The sequence below is a fragment of the Leucoraja erinacea genome, chromosome 9 (assembly GCF_028641065.1).
Source record: "Leucoraja erinacea ecotype New England chromosome 9, Leri_hhj_1, whole genome shotgun sequence".
Lineage (NCBI taxonomy): Eukaryota > Metazoa > Chordata > Chondrichthyes > Rajiformes > Rajidae > Leucoraja > Leucoraja erinaceus.
Genome location: NC_073385.1, coordinates 67,034,769 through 67,052,181, shown reverse-complemented (window position 1 = coordinate 67,052,181; position 17,413 = coordinate 67,034,769). Strand labels below are relative to the sequence as shown.

The window sequence follows — 17,413 nt, the reverse complement described above, 5'->3', positions numbered from 1 at the left end:
GCCTCACACATTCAGTCCCCAGAGTGAATATCGTGGGTGAAGAACAAGTTTTCACCATCGTACAACAATATGGCTGTCAATTATCGTGTTCCTTTAGTCCTTTTTCCTTTTCAAGGAAAGTATTTTTAATTTGCCTGGCCTCCAGTAGTATTTGTAGTGTCTGTGTGGCATTGTGAGAGATGTGTGAAGTTGAGTCCATTCCTAAGAGCAAACCATGCCCTTGCACCTCCTCCAACCTCATCTACTGTATCCGCTTGTTCCAGGCGTGGACTCGTGTATATCAGCGAGACCAAGCGTAGGCTCGGCGATCGTTTCACTGAACATCTCCGCTCAGTCCGCCTGAACCTACCCGATCTCCCGGTTGCTGGACACTTTAACTCCCCCTCCTATTTCCACACTGACCTTTCTGTCCTGGACCTCCTCCATTGTCAGAGTGAGGCCCAGCGCAAATTGGTGGAACAGCACCTCATATTTCACTTGGCCAGCTTACACCCCAGCGGTAAGAACATTGACATCTCTAACTACAAGCAACCCCTTGCTCTCCCTCCCTCTCCATCCCTCCCCATTCCCAGTTCTCCAACCAGTCTGACTTTCTTCCTGATTAAATTTTATCTCTGTATGCTTCGTTGTCAGCTTCCCCGAGCTAACAATGATCTGTTCGACATTGTCAATCAATATCAATCAATATTTATTACATGTCATTTGAACCTCATTGAGGCTCAAACGAAACTGCGTTTCCACAGCCATATAAACAAAGACAATATCCTACAGACATACACACAATTCAATTTACAAAAACATCCATCACAGTGAACCCACTGTGATGGAAGGCAAAGTCTTTTCTCTCCCCTGTTCTCCATTTCTCTCCCGATGTCGAAGCCACAGGCGGGCGATGATAAGTCCCACGGCCATTTTAGGCCGCGCGGGGCAATGTACGGCCTCGCTCCCGGTCTAAATGTCACAAAGTTGGAGCCCCCGGCGGGCGCTGGAATGTCCCACGGCCATGAAGCCGCGCCGGGCGATGAACGGCCCCGCTCCGGGTCGTTCCAAACCCGCGACACGGGCTGGAGAAGTCGCGTTGCGGGAGCTCCGGAAAGCGGTCTCTCCCCCCGGACCTGCGAGCTCCCGATGTCCCGACAGTCCACCGGACCTGCGGCTGCAGCTGGAGCCTCCGAGCTACGTGGTCGGGCCGCAGCAGCGAGTCACCACCGCTCCCCACGCTCCGATGCCGACCAGCCTCACGATGGTAAATCCGCAGCTCCGCAGGCTCCGTGACTGGAGCCTCCAGGCCGTTCCAGTTGGAGGCCGCTCCACGGTGCTAGGCCCCAACGACAACGGAGACCCGACAGGAAAAAGGTCGGGTCTCACGTACAGGGAAGAGATTTTAAAAAGTTTTCCCCTTCCCCCCCGCCCCCCACATATACACAGTTAAAAACACTATTAAAAAACACAAACAACTACATTTAACTAGACAAAAAATAAAATAAAGACAGACAGGCTGTAGGGGCCGCTGCAACAATGAGTCACGCCGCCTCTCACATGGTGTCCTTGATCACCATCCCCTTTGATGTCGTTTTCATACCTTGCCCTTCCTTATCTCTGTGTCTCCCTCTCCCCTGACTCTCAGTCTGAGGAACGACCTCGACCCAAAACGTCACCCATCCCTTCCCTCCAGAGATGCTGCCTGTCCCGCTGAGTTACTCCAGCATTTTGTATCTATCTTCGGTGTAAGTACAGAGTTTGTACGTTCTCCCCGTGACCTGCGTGGGTTTTCTCCGAGATCTTCGGTTTCCTCCTACACTCCAAAGACGTACAGGTTTGTAGGTTAAAGTAAAAATAAATGTTCCTAGTGGGTGTAGGATAATGTTAATGTGTGGGGATCGCTGGTCGGCGCAGGCCGAAGGGCCTGTTTACGCATTGTATCTCTAAACCAAACTAAACTTACAGGAACATGGGCACTTAATCTGTTAAAACTGTTTATCAAAGGGAGAAAATGCTCTCAGCTTTGACATTATAGTCACATTTTCTGCAGAAAAATTATGTGTTATTAATTATTTAATGTAAAAATAGAAATCAGATCAGCGGGTGGAAAAACCATTAAGTGTGACCTATGTAAAATTTGATGTAACATTGAATTTTTCTTAGAATCCTCTACTCTGGGGAAAAAAGACTGAGTGTTCACTTTATCCAACACACTTGTCAAATATGTAGCTGAAGTTCCAAAATAAGATAGTTGTACTTTGTGCTTTGGGAACAAATGGTTCCTGTTGTTAGTTGTGCCCTGTTTCATGTCTGAGTATCACTCCCGGCTCCCAGCCATGTGAACGGTAGAAATATCCAGTGTTTGGATTGTTAGCTGAGTGAGAGAGAGATGGTCCTAATGTCCAGGTTTAGGGAGCACTTCCATGAATGGCACACATTTTTAGTCTCTTGATTTTAGTTTGGTTCAGAGATACATCGCGGAAACAACGGGTCCACACAAACCAGCGATCCCCGCGCACTAACACTATCCTACCCACTAGGGACAATTTACAATTTTAAGAACCTGTCCCACTGTACGAGGTAATTCACGTGTTCTCCCGAGTTTTCCCCTGATTCGAACTCGGAGAATGTCCGTAGGAGTTCGTGGATGTCCCGTAGCGGCTCGTACGAGTAACGGTAGGTACTCGGGAAATCCGGTAAACTCGTGACGATTTTTCAACACTGTGAAAAATGTCCACGAGTAAAAAAATACACGCGATGAAAAAAATTGTTACTTTTTACCCGTACGAGCCGCTACGAGACATCCACGAACTCCTACGGACCCACTACGGACATTCTCCGAGTTCGATTCAAGGGAAAACTCGGGAGAACTCTTGAATTACCTCGTACAGTGGGATAGGGGTTTTATCAAGCGAATTAACTTACGTCTTTGGAGTGTGGGAGGAAACAGGAACTCCCGGTTTCAGGGCGGCACGGTGGCGCAGCGGTAGTGTTGCTACCTTACAGCGCCAGAGACCCAGGTTCGATCCTGATTAAAAGTGCTTGTCTGTACGGAGTTTGTACATTCTTCCTGTGACCGCATGGGTTTTCTCCGAGATCTTCGGTTCCCCCCCACACTCCAAAGGTGTACGAGTTTGTAGGTTAATAATTGGCTTGGTGTAAATGTAAATTGTCCCAAGTGTGTGTGGGATAGTGTGAATGTGCGGGGATCACTGGTTGGTGCGGACTCGGTGGGCCGAAGGGTCTGTTTCTGCACCGTATTTCTCAATTAAACTAAACACCCGGAGAAAACCCTAGCAGGTCACAAGGAGAATGTAACAACTCCGTACAGACAGCACCCGTAGCAAGGATCGAACCCAGGTCTCTGGCGCTGTAAGGCAGCAACTCTACTGCTGCGCCACCGTGCTACCCTTAAATGTTCCTTTCATATATTTACTTAGAATTTTTTTTAATAATATATATTTGTTGGAATAATTTAGTTATTTTATATATGTTTTGCACACCCACCCTAAATGAAAGAAAGATTTCTAATGAAGATTTTACCGTTTTCTAAGTGAAATGTTTGTTATCAGATGCTGGTTCTCGTTTCCATGCCAACCAAGATGACCTATTGGGCTAGTCCCATGTACCTGCATTTGGCCCATAGCCCTCTGAATCTTTCTTATGTCCAAATGTCTTTTAAACAGAGTAATTGTATTTGCTTTGATAGCTCCCTCTGGCAGCTCGTTCCAGATATGGTCTAACCCTCTGAGTGAAAAAGTTGCCCCTGAGGTCCCTCTTAAATCTCTCCCCTCTCATCTTAAGTGTTTGCCCTCTAGTTTTAGAATCTTCTACCCTGGCATAAAGACTGTGAGCATTCACTTTATCCATGCCCCTCACGATCTTGCACACCTCATTAAGGTCATGCCGATGTTCTTAATCATTTGTGGACTAAAATGGCTTAACTAATACATAGAATTTTGTCATTTAAGAAACATTCCTGGATTAAATTTAGTTTAGTTTAGAGATACAGCGCAGAAACAGGCCCTTCGGCCCACCGGGTCCGCGCCAACCAGCGATCCCCGCACATTAACACTATCCTACACCCACTAGGGACAATTTTTACATTTACCAAGCCAATTAACCTACAAGTCTGTACGTCTTTGGAGTGTGGGAGGAAACCGAAGATCTCGGGGAAAACCCACGCAGGTCACGGGGAGAACGTACAAACGCCGTACAGACAGCACCCGCAGTCGGGATCGAACCCGGGTCTCCGGCGCTGCATTCGCTGTAAGGCAGCAACTCTACCGTTGCGCCACCGTGACCGATGTTATAACTTGTATCAATGCTCTATAACTCAGTCAAAAACAAATGAATCTGCAGTGTTTTTGAACTGTAAACACCCAATTACAATGAATTCCTCTTCTTCCAGGAGGCGTATGAGCAGCTGCTGAAAAAGATGGAGGAAAGAATGCATGATGTTGAAAATAAGTTAAGAAATATAAAGTTACTACTCCAGGACAAAGTTATTCAACTCAAGGAACAGGTATGCTGCACTGTGTGTGTGTGTGTGTGGTCTATTGATTTTTAAAAAAATTATCTCAAAATAGACTTTATGCAAAAAATACATACAAAACAGAAACTGGGCAAAAAACACTTTGTACATTCTTGGTGTCAATAGTGTCATACTCACTAGTTTTTGTACCTGTCCTTAAACTATCCATGTTCTCCAGAGATGCTGCCTGACCCGCTGAGTTACTCCAGCACTTTGTACCTGTCCACATTCTCCACAGAGATGCTGCCTGACATGCTGAGTTACTCCAGCACTCTGTGTCTTTTTTTTTAAACAAAACACCCTTGCCACTCACGTGGACCCTGGGCCAGTGTCCAAAATATGGATTGCCTCACTAATTTGTGTGTCATTTATTGTGGTTACTTTGCTCTTTGCTCCAGTTACATTGAAAGCAGGAGACAATTTGGACCGGTCCAGCATGGAAACACCTTAACACTAAGCCCTCTAGGTTTGAAACCGTCGGCCCTCTAATTGTGGTATCCTCTGCCCTCTAGTTTCAGAAGCCTCGGGCCTCTAGTTTCAGAAGCCTCTGGCCTCTAGTTTCAGAAGCCTCGGGCCTCTAGTTTCAGAAGCCTCGGGCCTCTAGTTTTAAAAGCCTCAGCCCTCTAGTTTCAGAAGCCTCTGGCCTCTAGTTTCAGAAGCCTCGGGCCTCTAGTTTTAAAAGCCTCAGCCCTCTAGTTTTAGATGCCTCGGCCCTCTTGTTTCAGAAGCCTCGGCCCTCTACTTTCAGAAGTGTCGGCCCTCTAGTTTTAGAAGCCTCTGGCCTCTAGTTTTGGAAGCCTCTGCCCTCTAGTTTTGGAAGCCTCTGCCCTCTAGTTTTGGAAGCCTCTGCCCTCTAGTTTTAGAAGCCTCTGCCCTCTAGTTTTGGAAGCCTCTGGCCTCTAGTTTTGGAAGCCTCGGCCCTCTACCCTCGAGGTTCCTGTTTTGTAAACACTAAATACATTCTTCCTTAACTAGATTTTTTAAAGTAAAAATTGACATATTTTTAATTGAAAATAAATATACAGAGAGGGATAACAATCAAATTGATCTAAATTATACAAATAATGATTGTAATGAAACAGAAGTTTATGTATGAAAGAAGAGGTGTATGTCTGTGATCTCACACTTGTTTCAAAGCAGCAATGAGTGGATTGTCTCATGTGTAACTGTAACTCCTGTAATGCTGAGGCTCTATAAGGCGCTGGTCAGGCCGCATTTGGAATATTGCGAGCAATGTTGCGTGCCATATCAGAGGAAGGATGTGCCGGCTCTGGAGAGGGTCCAGAGGAGGTTTACAAGAATGATCCCAGGAATTAGTAGGTTAACCTATGATGAGCGTTTGTCGGCACTGGGCCCGTACTCGCTGGAGTTTAGAAGAATGAGGGGGGACCTCATTGAAACATAGAAAACAGTGAAAGGCATAGATAGAGTGGATGTGGAGAGGATGTTTCCACCAGTTGGAGAGCCTAGGACTAGAGGTAATAGGCTCTGAATTAAAGGATGTTCCTTAGGAAGATGAGGAGGAATTTCTTTAGTCAAAGGGTGGTGAATCTGTGGAAATATTTGCCACAGAAGGCTGTGGAGGCCAGGTCAATGGATATTTTAAAGGCAGAGATAGATAGATTCTTGATTAGTACAGGTGTCAGGGGTTATTGGGAGAAGGCAGGAGAATGGGGTTAGGAGGGAGAGATAGATCAGCCAGTGTTGAATGGTGGAGTAGACTTGATGGGCCTAATTCTGCTCCTATCACTTATGACCTCATGACCTGTTGATTCCCTTTGATAAGGTGCCACTCGTTAGGCTGCTAATGAAGCTGAGAGTCCACGGTATCAAACAGCAGATATTTTTTGCATATCTTTCATTCATTGTTCTTTATTTCTCCACATCACCGTCTATATCTCTCGTTTCCCTTATCCCTAACCGGTCTGTAGAAGGGTCTCGACCCGAAACGTCACCCATTCCTTCTCTCCAGTGATGCTGCCTGTCCTGCTGAGTTACTGCAGCATTTTGTGTCTATCTTCGGTTCAAACCAGCATCTGCAGTTCCTTCTTACACACTTGAAATAGATAGCAGGTTGGCTGGATGGCAGGAGTGTGGCAATAAAGGGGGCTTTTTCTGGTTGGCTGCCATTGTCTAGCAGAGTTCCGCAGGGCTCGGTGCTGGGGCCGTTACTCTTCACGTTGTATAATAATGATTTGGACGAGGGGATTGCAGGCTTTATGTGGCCAAGTTTGTGAATGATATGAAAATAGGTGGAGGGGGAGGTAGTGTAGAGAAAGCAGGCACTCTGCAGAAGGAGTTGGACAGATTGGGAGAGTGGGCAGATGGAATATAGTGCAGCAAAGTGTGGAGATGCATTTTGGTAGTAGGAATAAAGACAGACTAGGGCTGAGAATCCAGAAATCAGAGGTGCAAAGGGAGTGCTGGTGCACGATTCACGAAAGGTTAATCTGCAAGTCGAATCGGTAGTAAAGAAAGCAAACGCAATGCTAGTATTTATTTAAAGAGGGCTTGTATACATAAACAGGGATGTCATGTTGAGGCTCTATAAGGCACTGGTCAGGCTGCATTTGGAATATTGTGAGCAATTTTGGGCACCATATCTGAGGAAGGATATACTGGCTCTGGAGAGGAGGAGGTTTACAAGAATGATCCCAGGAATGAGTAGGTTAACCTATGATGAGCATTTGCCGGCACTGGGCCTGTACTCGCTGGAGTTTAGAAGAATGAGGGGGAACCTCATTGAAATGTACAGAATAGTGAAAGGCTTGGATAGAGTGGATGTGGAGAGGATGTTTCCACTAGTGGGAGAGTCTAGGACAAGATGTCATAGCCTCAGAATTAAAGGACGTTCCTTTAGGAAAGAGATGAGGAGGAATTTCTTTAGTCAGAGGGTGGTGAATCTGTGGAATTCTGTGGAGGCCAAGTCAGTGAATATATTTAAGGCAGAGATAGATAGATTCTTGATCAGCACAAGTGTCATAGGTTATGGGGAGAAGGCAGGGGAATGGGGTTAGGAGGGAGAGATAGATCAGCCATGGTTGAATGGCGGAGTAGACTTGATGGGCCGAATGGCCTAATTCTGCTCCTATCACTTATGACATTATGACGTGTTGATTCGCAGCTGTCGAAGAACATAAAGACAGATGAAATGGTGAAGGACTTGTACGTTGAAAATGCTCAGCTCTTCAAGGCCCTCGAAATGTCAGAGCAAAGACAGCAGACGACGGAGAAGAAGAACTACCTGCTGGAGGAGAACATCGCGGGCCTAAACAAACTGCTGAAAGACCTGACCGCCCCCTCGCTGTCTGCAACTTCCACCTGTTACTCGTCGTAACGCAGCCGCTAACTGAAGCCGTGCGCAGCAGGACAAAGCTTGAAACACTACCGCACTTTATCAATCCAATATTTAGCCCAGTGTGTGCCTGCGTTTCCCACAACGCCAGCATCTTGGCACTGGGCACTTGCAGATATTCCGTCCCCAAGGCTGCGCTTCGAAAGGCTGGGAATCCTTCAATCCCTCAAAACGCAGGAGCAACTCAGTGGGTCTGGCAGCATCTCTGGAAGGGAGGAAGAGGTGGGGGAGGGGCGGAGAGAGGGGATGGATGAGTTGGAGGAGGCCCAGGACAGAAAGGTCAGGATGGGTGTGGGAAGGGGAGTTAAAGTGTGTGGCACCCGGGAGATCGTGTAGGCCTAGGCAGGCCTCAGTCCTGGGCCTCCTCCATTGTCAGAGTGAGGCCCAGCGCAAATTGGAGGAGCAGCACCTCATATTTAGCTTGGGGAGCTTACACCCCAGCGGTATGAACATTGACTTCTCTAACTTCAAGTAACCCTTCCTCTCCGTCCCTCCCCCACCCTAGTCTCGTACTAGTTTTACTGTTGCTCTGTGGAGTTCCGATGTCACCTATCCCACAGCCAACAATGGACCATTGTGGGCTCCGCATTTCCTTGATTATCAGTGCTTTTGGCATATCTTCCATTCATTTCTCCTAAGCACTGCCCCTATCTCTAGTCTCCCTCTCCCCTGACTCTCAGTCTGAAGAAGGGTCTCGACCCGAAACGCCACCCATTCCTTCTCTCCAGAAATGCTGCCTGTCCCGCTGAGTAATAGCCCTGTCCCACGGTACGAGTTCATTCCAAGAGTTCTCCCGAGTTTGCCCTGATTCGAACTCGGAGATTTACGGTAATGGCCGCTCGTCGGTACTCGGGGCTCTCGTGGACATTTTTCAACGTGTTCTCGTGCTTACCTGCCGTTAGCGAGTCTTCCCGAGTACCTGCCGTTAGTGCTACGAGCCGCTAAGAGACGCCCCCGAGCTCCGACGTACCCGCTACGTCCATTCTCCGTGCTTACCACGAGTTTGATTTGTTTTTAAACTCGGGGGAGCTCTTGGAATGAACTCGTACAGTGGGACAGGGCTTTTACTCCTGCTTTTTGTACCTGTGGTTTCAACCGGCATCTGCAGTTCCTCCCTGCACACATGTAAACAACTGACTGGTGGTGGGATTTCTGCTCAACGATTCCTCGAACATTGTAGGCCAAAGACTAAATGCTGTAACCGAGCGCAGATGAGCCAACCCAAAGCTGTATGCAAGGAGATAAGCCAAACAGAGCCAGCAGCGTTCCACCATTGTGTACATATTGACATCTAGCTTATTTTTTAACCAAAGTATTAACTGTGATAATTTAACTGTAAGATATGCATTATTTTTAACTTATGAAACTTGCAAGCAAGAATATAAAGTGGTACAATGAAGAAGTTTGGGGGGGGGGGGGAAATATGTGTTTATATTTATGATTCTCCTGCGATGAAACATGTCACAGTATTAGTGTTTCAAACTTCCGGAAACCCCATTAACCTGCAAAAGTACCCGGAGTATCATATTATCTAATATTTAATTTTGTACAAAATAAACATTGTCGTGTACAGAAGCCAATCTTCTTTCTTATAGAAACGTGTAAAATTATAAAAGGACTGGACAAGCTAGATGTAGGAAAAATGTTCCCAATGTTGGGAGGGTCCAGAACCAGGGGCCACATTCTAAGAATAAAGGGGAGGCCATTTTACCTACAAAATTCTTAAGGGGTTGGACAGGCTAGATGCAGGAAGATTATTCCCGATGTTGGGGAAGTCCAGAACAAGGGGTCACAGTTTAAGGATATGGGGGAAATCTTTTAGGACCGAGATGAGAAAAAACATTTTTCATACAGAGAGTGGTGAATCTGTGGAATTCTCTGCCACAGAAGGTAGTTGAGGCCAGTTCATTGGCTATATTTAGGAGGGAGTTAGATGTGGCCCTTGTGGCTAAAGGGATCGGGGGGTATGGAGAGAAGGCAGGTACAGGATACTGAGTTGGATGATCAGCCATGATCACATTGAATGGCAGTGCAGGCTCAAAGGGCTGAATGGCCTACTCCTGCACCTATTTTCTATGTTAAAAATGTGATGAGAAAAACATTTTTCACCCAGAGAGTTGTGAATTTTTGGAATTCAATATGGAATGTAGAGGCCAATTCACTGGATGAATTGAAAAGAGAGGTTGATAGAGCTCTAGGGGCTAGCGGAATCAAGGGATATGGGGAGAAGGCAGGCACGGGTTACTGATTGTGGATGATCAGCCATGATCACAATGAATGGCGGTGCAGGCTCGAAGGGCCAAATGGCCTCCCCCTGCACCTATTTTCTATGTTTCTCTCACACTGACTGGAACAATGCACAGATAATTTATGGATTATATTTGCATATGGAGTGATCCATTTGGGTCTTGCTAAACTCTTGTGTGTAGGGAGTGGATGCGGAAATAGGATGATGGTGATCTAGGGTGCTCGATGAAGCTGCCTGTCCCACTGAGTTACACCCGCACTTTGTGTCTATCTTCAGAATAAAGCAGCATCCTATCTACACAAAATATGGGACAGGCAGCATCTTAGGATAGAAGGATTGGGTGATGTTTGGGGTCGAGACCCTTCTTCAGTCTGAAACCTCGCCCATTCCTTTTATCCTGAGATGCTGCCTGTCCCGCTGAGTTTCTCCAGCATTTTGTGTCTAATTTCGTTGTAAACCAGCATCTGCAGCTCCCACCTACACTGTCCTTTCTACCCATGTACCTGTCTCCATGCTGTATCAGTATCAGTATATCTTTATTGTCATTTCCTGAGTACTCACATACCCAGAGGAAACAAAAAAACGTTGCTCAGCCAGTGTCCGTTCAGTGTGCAGTACAAATAACAACAAATAAATAGAAATAAAAATACATATATCATGAACAAATTAAATTAAACACTCTACTCTCTACTGAACATCAACAGGCGTTCCGATCGACAGCTGCTGCAGTGTGTCCAGGTTGATTGTTGGTGCGCGATACTTTGGCAGGGGGCTAAGTCCGTTTATCAGTCTTATAGCCTGCAGGAAGAAGCTGAGGAGCATCCTGCTGGTTTTGCAGCTAATGCTCCTGTACCTCTTCCCAGATGGCAGGATGGAGAATAGGTGATGCGATGGGTGGTAGGGGTCTTTGATGATGGAGATGGCTCTGTTGATACATCTCTTCCTGTATATGTCCAGCAGGAAGGGGAGTGGAGCACCAATAATCCTGCTGGCGGTCTTCACAATCCTGTCAAGTTGGTGCCGTTCGTACGCCTTGCAGCTCCCGAACCAGGAAGTGATGCCGTAGGTTAATGTGCTCTCGATTGTCCCCCTATAAAAAATTCGTAGATGTTAAAGTCAACCAAACTAGTAAGTTCTGTTTGTTATTGTCACGTGTTTCGAGGTGGAGTGAGAAGCTTTTTTGTTGCGTGCCATCCAGTCAGTGGAAAGACTAGACATGATTACAATCCACAGTGTACAGATAAAGGATAAAGGGAATAACATTTAGTGCAAGATAAAGTCTACAGGACATGATGAGACAAAAGGAGATACAATGAAAGAGTATCGGAAACTAAAAGGGTAACATATGTGGAGGTGGAGGCGTTCCAAGGATATGGGGGAAAGTTTTTAAGGTATATTTAGTGGCTGCCCTCCCTAAAATGAGGGCGAATACCAACATTGGAAATCTGTGGAAAAGTCAGATGATGAACACAGCACAAGAGTAAGCGTTGAGTGGTTTGACGTGTGTGAAGTGGATGAACTGCCATGCTGGCATTAAATGTCGCGGCAACTCGAACGCTCAGGAACGAAGGAAAACACGGAGGGTGGTGTACACTGCCCGGCCCTTCATCGTTACTGACCTCCCCATCACAGATGGGATCTACAAGAGCTGCTGCCTCAGAAAGGCAGCCGGCATCGTCAGAGACCCACACCACCCTGGCCACCCTCTCATCTCGCCGATACCATCGGGGAGAAGTTACAGGAGCCTGAAAACCGTGACCTCCAGGTTTAAGAGCAGCTTCTTCCTAGCAACCATCGGGCGCTTAAAGCACATTACAACACTAACTTCGACAAACTGTCTTTGGTTGCACTACTGACTTTGGTTTTGCACGATTATATTTACCTTGTATTATTGTTAGTCTTCCCGAGCTTACCTGCCATTAGCGAGTCTTCCCGAGTACCTGCCGTTAGCGTTAGGAGCCGCTAAGAGACGTCCCCGAGCTCACTTGCTGACCCACTTGGAAAGCGGGAATCCTGCCTTATTGGCATACGACAATAAAAGATGGCGGACTGCGGGGGTGATGCGCCATTGTGTATGGCTGCTCCTCCTGCAGTCCGTCCTTTCTCTCTTTTTTATTTTTATTTTTAGTCCTGTCCGTGAAAATTGTTCATTGGAGGTCTTTTTTTATGTGGTGGGTGGGGGTGGGGGGGGGGGGGGGGGGGGGCAATGGGGGATGAATATTGTACCATTGGTCATGAGGAATAACGTGAGTAAAACTGTTTTAATCCCAGTCCTACCTGGTCGGAGATGCGGTTTTCTTCCGAACCGCATCTTCGTTCCCTCTGTGCGGCCTACCATCGAGCTGGAGCAGCGCTGGAGCAGCGTTTCCTGCCGGGACTGCAGCTTCGCCGGCGGTGCAGATGCTGGGAAACCAACACCAACACGGAGCGGGCGATGCCTTACCGGATCGCCTTCGGATAAGCTCCGGGGCACTGTGAACGCCGACTTCAACATCGCTGAGCTGCGGCTGCAGAGCGTCCAGCCGCGGGCGGGCGGCACTGGATTTCAACACCGCGGGGCCTGGTGTCCCAGTTCGCCAGTGTCAGAGGTCCGGCCAGCGCGGCCTGAGAACTTTGGACATTGCAGTCTTCAGGGAGGAAGCGGCCGCTTCAGTCCAGGCCGCTGAAGAATGTTCACCCGACGCCGATGATCCAGCTTCGTGGCAGAGGGCCTGAGAACATCGAGTTGGCTGAGGAGGCCACATATAGACCCCGACCTCGGGTGGACTATGAGGGGGAGAACTGGATATTTTTAGTGCCTTCCCTCACAGTGAATTCTGCTGTGGGGGGACGTTTCATGTTGATTTCTATAGTGTACTGTTCTGTGTCTTTTTTTCTTTTTCTCTTTTTTGTTTTGTATGGATATATTGACATTTGATCTGTTCAATTAATTTAATCAATCTCTGTAAAGCACTTTGGTTCAAATACTGGTTTTGTTGAAAAGTGCTATATAAATAAACATTATTATTATTATTGCAGAGGGAAGTCAGGTGTTTTACCATTTGAATTGTTTCCTGCTCCGTAGACATGGATTTTAAGCAATCATCCACATCGAAATTATTCTTCACAGAGGTTATCACTTGTTCTGGAAAGTGAGCTTTATTGTCCACTGCGTTCTTCTTTAATGCACAAAGTTCGCACAACTTGGTGATGACACTGCTCCAAAGAGATGTACTTTCATCCGGTATTCAACAAGATCACCATCAGGCCACCATAGCAATCGCAAGTAGTCATAATGTGTTTTTCTAATACTTTAACTTGATGAAACATCGCTCTGATATCAGCCCTCAAAGCAATCGGTTCTTTGTCTGAATTTAATGAGGACTCCTATGAGTGAGTTGGTAAGGTCTGGACCTTGCAGTAGTTGACAGTTAAGTGATGTTGCTTTGAAGACTGCAGCACAGTCAAAGACCACCCTCAAGGTCCCTTTCTTAGAAGGATACATCCCATGGTGCGGAATGTACCAAAGCTCTCCGTCACACTTCGATTCAGTTGGTACCATTTCGGCATAATCATTGTCAATCATATCCTTTAGGAAAGACGTATACTCCTCAAGAAATGTTGTATTCTTGCCAAACTTGCGTTTCAGATTCTGGGTGCGTTGTTCTGCCATACGACAATTATTCGGCAGACTAACACTTCTTGTTTGAAAGGTAAGTCCAGACAATAGTGTCCGTCTATCATCTTTACTGAGTAGTTCATAATATCCAATAACTTTACCTCTTCCCTGGCCATTTCTTCTGATTCCTTACTGGTACTTTTCATTGAAGTCATGATTGCATTGCTTGATCAATAACTTTTCTAATTTACCAGTAGATATTTGATTAACAGCAGCGGCATGGTAGTTCTTCTGGTTCCTGCTCTCGTTGTTCCTGCTCAAGGAGCCATAGATAACCCATCCTAGTAGGGTTTTCACAGCAAACCATAGCTCCTCACAATCTGTATAGGTTCCAGTGCCTTCAAAGCATAAGTAGGTTGATGCCAGAATTTATTTTAGGTATCTTGACATCCTTCAAGTAAGGCCATTGTTTCAAGTCCTCATGTCTGGGTATATTTTGAAGACCAACAGGCATGGTCTCATGTGTAAACACCTCAGATATTGGTATAACATTGGCTTCATCCAGACTAGATATTTCCATACTTGTAATGCAATGACTATTGCGTAATGTATTGCGTACCATCAATGAGGATTTCAGCTCATTCATGTTACGCAATAGAATCTTAACCTCTTCTCCTGTGGTGGCCGACTAGGAAAAGGGGAGATGCAGCGAGACCTGGGTGTCATGGTACACCAGTCATTGAAAGTAGGCATGCAGGTGCAGCAGGCAGCGAAGAAAGCGAATGGTATGTTAGCTTTCATAGCAAAAGGATTTGAGTATAGGAGCAGGGAGTTTCTACTGCAGTTGTACAGGGTCTTGATGAGACCACACCTGGAGTATTGCGTACAGTTTTGGTCTCCAAATCTGAGGAAGGACTTTATTACCATAGAGGGAGTGCAGAGAAGGTTCGCCAGACTGATTCCTGGGATGTCAGGACTGTCTTATGAAGAAAGACTGGATAGACTTGGTTTATACTCTCTAGAATTTAGGAGATTGAGAGGGGATCTTATGGAAACTTACAAAATTCTTAAGGGGTTGGACAGGCTAGATGTAGGAAGATTGCTCCCGATGTTGGGGAAGTCCAGGACAAGGGGTCACAGCTTAAGGATAAGGGGGAAATCCTTTAAAACCGAGATGAGAAGAACTTTTTTCACACAGAGAGTGGTGAATCTCTGGAACTCTCTGCCGCAGAGGGTAGTTGAGGCCAGTTCATTGGCTATATTTAAGAGGGAGTTAGATGTGGCCCTCTTGGCTAAGGGGATCAGAGGGTATGGAGAGAGGGCAGGTACGGGATACTGAGTTGGATGATCAGCCATGATCATATTGAATGGCGGTGCAGGCTCGAAGGGCCGAATGGCCTACTCCTGCACCTAATTTCTATGTTTCTATGTCCAGCCTTCTCATCAAGCTTTCTGTACAAACGGTAGCCAAACTTCCATGATCCAAAAAAGCATATGTTTGCAACACTGTATTCCCCTTGCTATTCCTTACCTGCACTTGTAAGGTAGAGAAGATGCAGGTTTCTACCACAGCCCCAATATGGGCAGTTATCTGAGGTGAGGTGACAGCATCACTAGTAGTATCACTGTTCTATTTGCCCCGGCCTTTTCTGCTCAGTGTGAAGTGCTTCAAGATGATCTTGCTTGCACTTATCACCAGTTATAGGACCCTTACAGTCTTTAACCATGTGTCCTTTTTTTCAAACAACCAAAACATAGAAACATAGAAATTAGGTGCAGGAGTAGGCCATTCGGCCCTTCGAGACTGCACCACCATTCAATATGATCATGGCTGATCATCCAACTCAGTATCCCGTACCTGCCTTCTCTCCATACCCCCTGATCCCTTTAGCCACAAGGGCCACATCTAACTCCCTCTTAAATATAGCCAATGAACTGGCTTCGACTACCCTCTGTGGCAGAGAGTTCCAGAGATTCACCACTCTCTGTGTGAAAAAGGTTCTTCTCATCTCGGTTTTAAAGGATTTCCCCCTTATCCTTAAGCTGTGACCCCTTGTCCTGGACTTCTCAACATCGGGAGCAAAACAGGTCCCCTTCTCCTTTAAGAAATCCATCTTTTTTTAATATTCCTTCTTCTTGAATCTTCGACACCACCTTATGGTGTGACCAACCTCATCACATGACAAACAAAATCCTTTTTGCTTGATAGTAGGTACATCTCATTTCATTCCTCCTGCCATTTCCACAGGTATTACAGCAGTATTATACTTCCTCCCTTAGGTCCTAATCTTTCTTTTGTTTTAGTAAAGGTAGAACCTTCAACAGTTGCAATTGGTTTAGGATCTTGAATACTCCCATGGCGTGGATCTAACGTGAATCGTACTTAGAAACATAGAAAATAGGTGCAGGAGGAGGCCATTCGGCTCTTCGAGCCAGCACCACCATTCATTGTGATCATGGCTGATCATCCCCAATCAATAACCCGTGCCTGCCTTCTCCCCATATCCCTTGACTCCACTAGCCCCTAGAGCTCTATCTCTCTCTCTTAAATCCATCCAGTGACTTGGCCTCCACTGCCCTCTGTGGCAGGGAATTCCACAAATTCACAACTCTCTGGGTGAAAAGGTTTTTTCTCACCTCAGTCTTAAATGACCTCCCCTTTATTCTAAGACTGTGGCCCCCTGGTTCTGGACTCGCCCAACATTGGGAACATTTTTCCTGCATCGAGCTTGTCCAGTTCTTTTATAATTTTATATGTTTCTATAAGATCCCCCTCATCCTTCTAAACTCCAGTGAATACAAGCCTAGTCTTTTCAATCTTTCCTCGTACGACAGTCCCGCCATCCCAGGGATCAATCTCGTGACCCAACGCTGCACTGCCTCATTCACAAGGATGTCCTTCCTCAAATTAGGAGACCAAAACTGTACACAATACTCCAGATGTGGTCTCAACCTGAGCCCTATACAACTGCAGAAGAATTCAGACAGTTCCTTTTGATTTAGATCTGATCTACTGGAAACAATTTGTCCATAAATTATTTGAAAATGATTAATTCCAAACATTTCTCACCAAATCACCTACTGCGAGTTCTAATGTGTGATTAAGACAGTGCCAAATTATCACATCAGGGTAATAATGTTCCTTGAGAAATGTAGCAACAGCAGATTTGACACCAAGCATTACACTCGTCCCATCACGAGCAAATGCTACAAGGTTCTGTTTCAAGTAAGAGTCAGCAAACCCATTGCTACTGAGACAGTTCAATGGATGCTTAGCAATAGTTGCAGCTTTCTGACCAGGCAGTTCAATTAGACCACAAACATAAATTGGGATCACCTTCACAATTCATTTAAACTATTGGGGCGGTCTTGTTGCTCAGCCTTGTTGTTTCATCAATGACAACAGAAAGTTTGCCATTTAACCGCTTGATATGCTGGCAAATTTTATTTTTCATATTAATGGCTAATGTTAATGATCTCTGAGCGGGAATGCAGTCCAGTGTTAATACCATTTTTGTTTTGAAGTTCCAGGAAGCCAAAGAGATCAGAGTATGGTCTGTCATTTCTGAGGTAAATAATATGCGGAATGTAAAAGCTTTCTTTTTCTTCCCCATTTCTGCAGTCCAAACACCTGAACAGAGATCCAAGCCTGCAATGACTTCGAAACATCATTACTTTCAGAACCACATTAAACCC

At 46.0% G+C, this 17,413-nt stretch overlaps 1 protein-coding gene across 1 annotated transcript in view; it reads left to right on the top strand.

Annotated features, from left to right (window-relative positions):
- nin (ninein (GSK3B interacting protein)) overlaps positions 1-9,446 on the top strand; it is a 162,069-nt gene extending 152,623 nt beyond the window's left edge. The window contains exons 28-29 of the mRNA XM_055641229.1: positions 4,394-4,507; positions 7,641-9,446. Of these exons, the coding sequence (XP_055497204.1) occupies positions 4,394-4,507; positions 7,641-7,853 (327 nt within the window). The 3' untranslated portion in view covers positions 7,854-9,446. The remainder of the gene's footprint in view (positions 1-4,393; positions 4,508-7,640) is intronic.
- The last annotated feature ends 7,967 nt before the right edge of the window (positions 9,447-17,413 follow it).